The sequence below is a fragment of the Austrofundulus limnaeus genome, unplaced genomic scaffold, assembly GCF_001266775.1.
Source record: "Austrofundulus limnaeus strain Quisiro unplaced genomic scaffold, Austrofundulus_limnaeus-1.0 Scaffold342, whole genome shotgun sequence".
Classification (NCBI taxonomy): Eukaryota; Metazoa; Chordata; class Actinopteri; order Cyprinodontiformes; family Rivulidae; genus Austrofundulus; species Austrofundulus limnaeus.
Window position 1 is genome coordinate 542,997 of NW_013952744.1, and position 1,416 is coordinate 544,412.

The 1,416-nt window shown below is 35.8% G+C and overlaps 1 protein-coding gene across 1 annotated transcript in view; it reads left to right on the forward strand.

The window, feature by feature from the left end:
- The window catches only part of LOC106527775 (membrane cofactor protein), a gene marked incomplete in the record, with an annotated part of 6,686 nt that overhangs the window by 2,274 nt on the left and 2,996 nt on the right, over positions 1-1,416 (forward strand). The window contains 4 exon segments of the mRNA XM_014022765.1: positions 92-194; positions 325-398; positions 475-654; positions 739-918. Of these exon segments, the coding sequence (XP_013878219.1) occupies positions 92-194; positions 325-398; positions 475-654; positions 739-918 (537 nt within the window).

Genomic DNA, 1,416 nt, shown 5'->3' on the forward strand with positions numbered 1-1,416 from the left:
TGACGTGTTCAATACTTATTTTACCCGCTGTATATATGTTTTCAGGGTTTAACAAAGAATGAGTGTAATAACATGAGTTTTCTTGTTCCAGGAAGTAACTGTGGTGCTTTTCCAGACRTGACTAATGGAAATGTTAACTACCCAGACGGGGGTACTTTGTTCACTGACAGAGCTGAAATCACCTGCAAGGAAGGGTTAGTAACAAACTGATGAGCTGATTGTTTTTATTGAGACACCATTGTTTTTTAAACAGATAATTGTTTCAGTTTAAGAAGCTGCCTGCTCTCCTTCCGTGCTTTAACTTTATTTTCTTTCTCCAATTAGTTACATATTAGTTGGTAAGARCATAACCTTGTGTGAAGCTCAAGGATGGGCGGACAGGCCACCTGTTTGTGAAGGTTAACAATCTTTGTGATTACTTACCTAGAAATGTAGTTTTGCTTTTAATTTAATACATGGTGTGTTGTTTTGTAGTGGTGAAATGTTCTCCACCAGGAAATGTTGCAAATGGCTTTTTTAGACCCATGAAAGAAACTTACAGTTTCTCCGAAGCTGTGATGTACGAATGTGAAGACGATTTYACACTTAGTGGATCAAAGGAATTAACGTGCTCAAAAGATGAGAAATTTCAACCTGGTCTTCCAAAGTGCATCAGTAAGTGTTTTTAKTATTTTATTAATGTTTTATTTTCTACTGCAATGCACCAACAGCCWTTTTTTTGTACAATTATTATTTCAGAAGTTGAATGTAAAGATCCTGAAATAAAAAATGCTGAGTTTGTTGGRGGTTCTCGACCTCCACACAAGTCCTCTGCAACAGTGACGTACAAATGCAAACCTGGTTACTACATGAGAGGAGAGCCTACCYTGACATGTAACATAAATAGTCAGTGGTCACCTGGAATCCCAAAATGCATCAGTAAGTCACAAATCAAAMATTTCAGTTAAATGGGATTATTTTCATCAGATGCCATTTAAGTACGTGTTGTACAATATGTTAATGTTAGAGAATCTTTGAAAAGTTATTTTATTTTCCACATTTTACTTCTGCCTTTTTTTTTAWAGAAAAAGATAAGAGCAATCCGGGCGATAAATCCTCAAAGTAGCATAACAGTAATACATTGGGGAAAATAAGTATTTAGTCAGTCACCAATTGTGCAAGTTCTCCCACTTAAAAAGATGAGAGAGGCCTGTAATTGACACCTTAGGTAGGCCTCAACTATGAGAGACAAAATGTGAAAAAAAAATTTGAGAAAATCATTTTTTCTGAGAATTTTTTTGCAAATAATGGTGGAAAATAAGTATTTGGTCACCTACAAACAAGCAAGATTKCTGGCTGTCACAGACCTGTAACTTCTTTTTTAAGAGGCTCCTCTTTCCCCCACTCATTACCTGTATTAATGGCACCTTTTTGAAG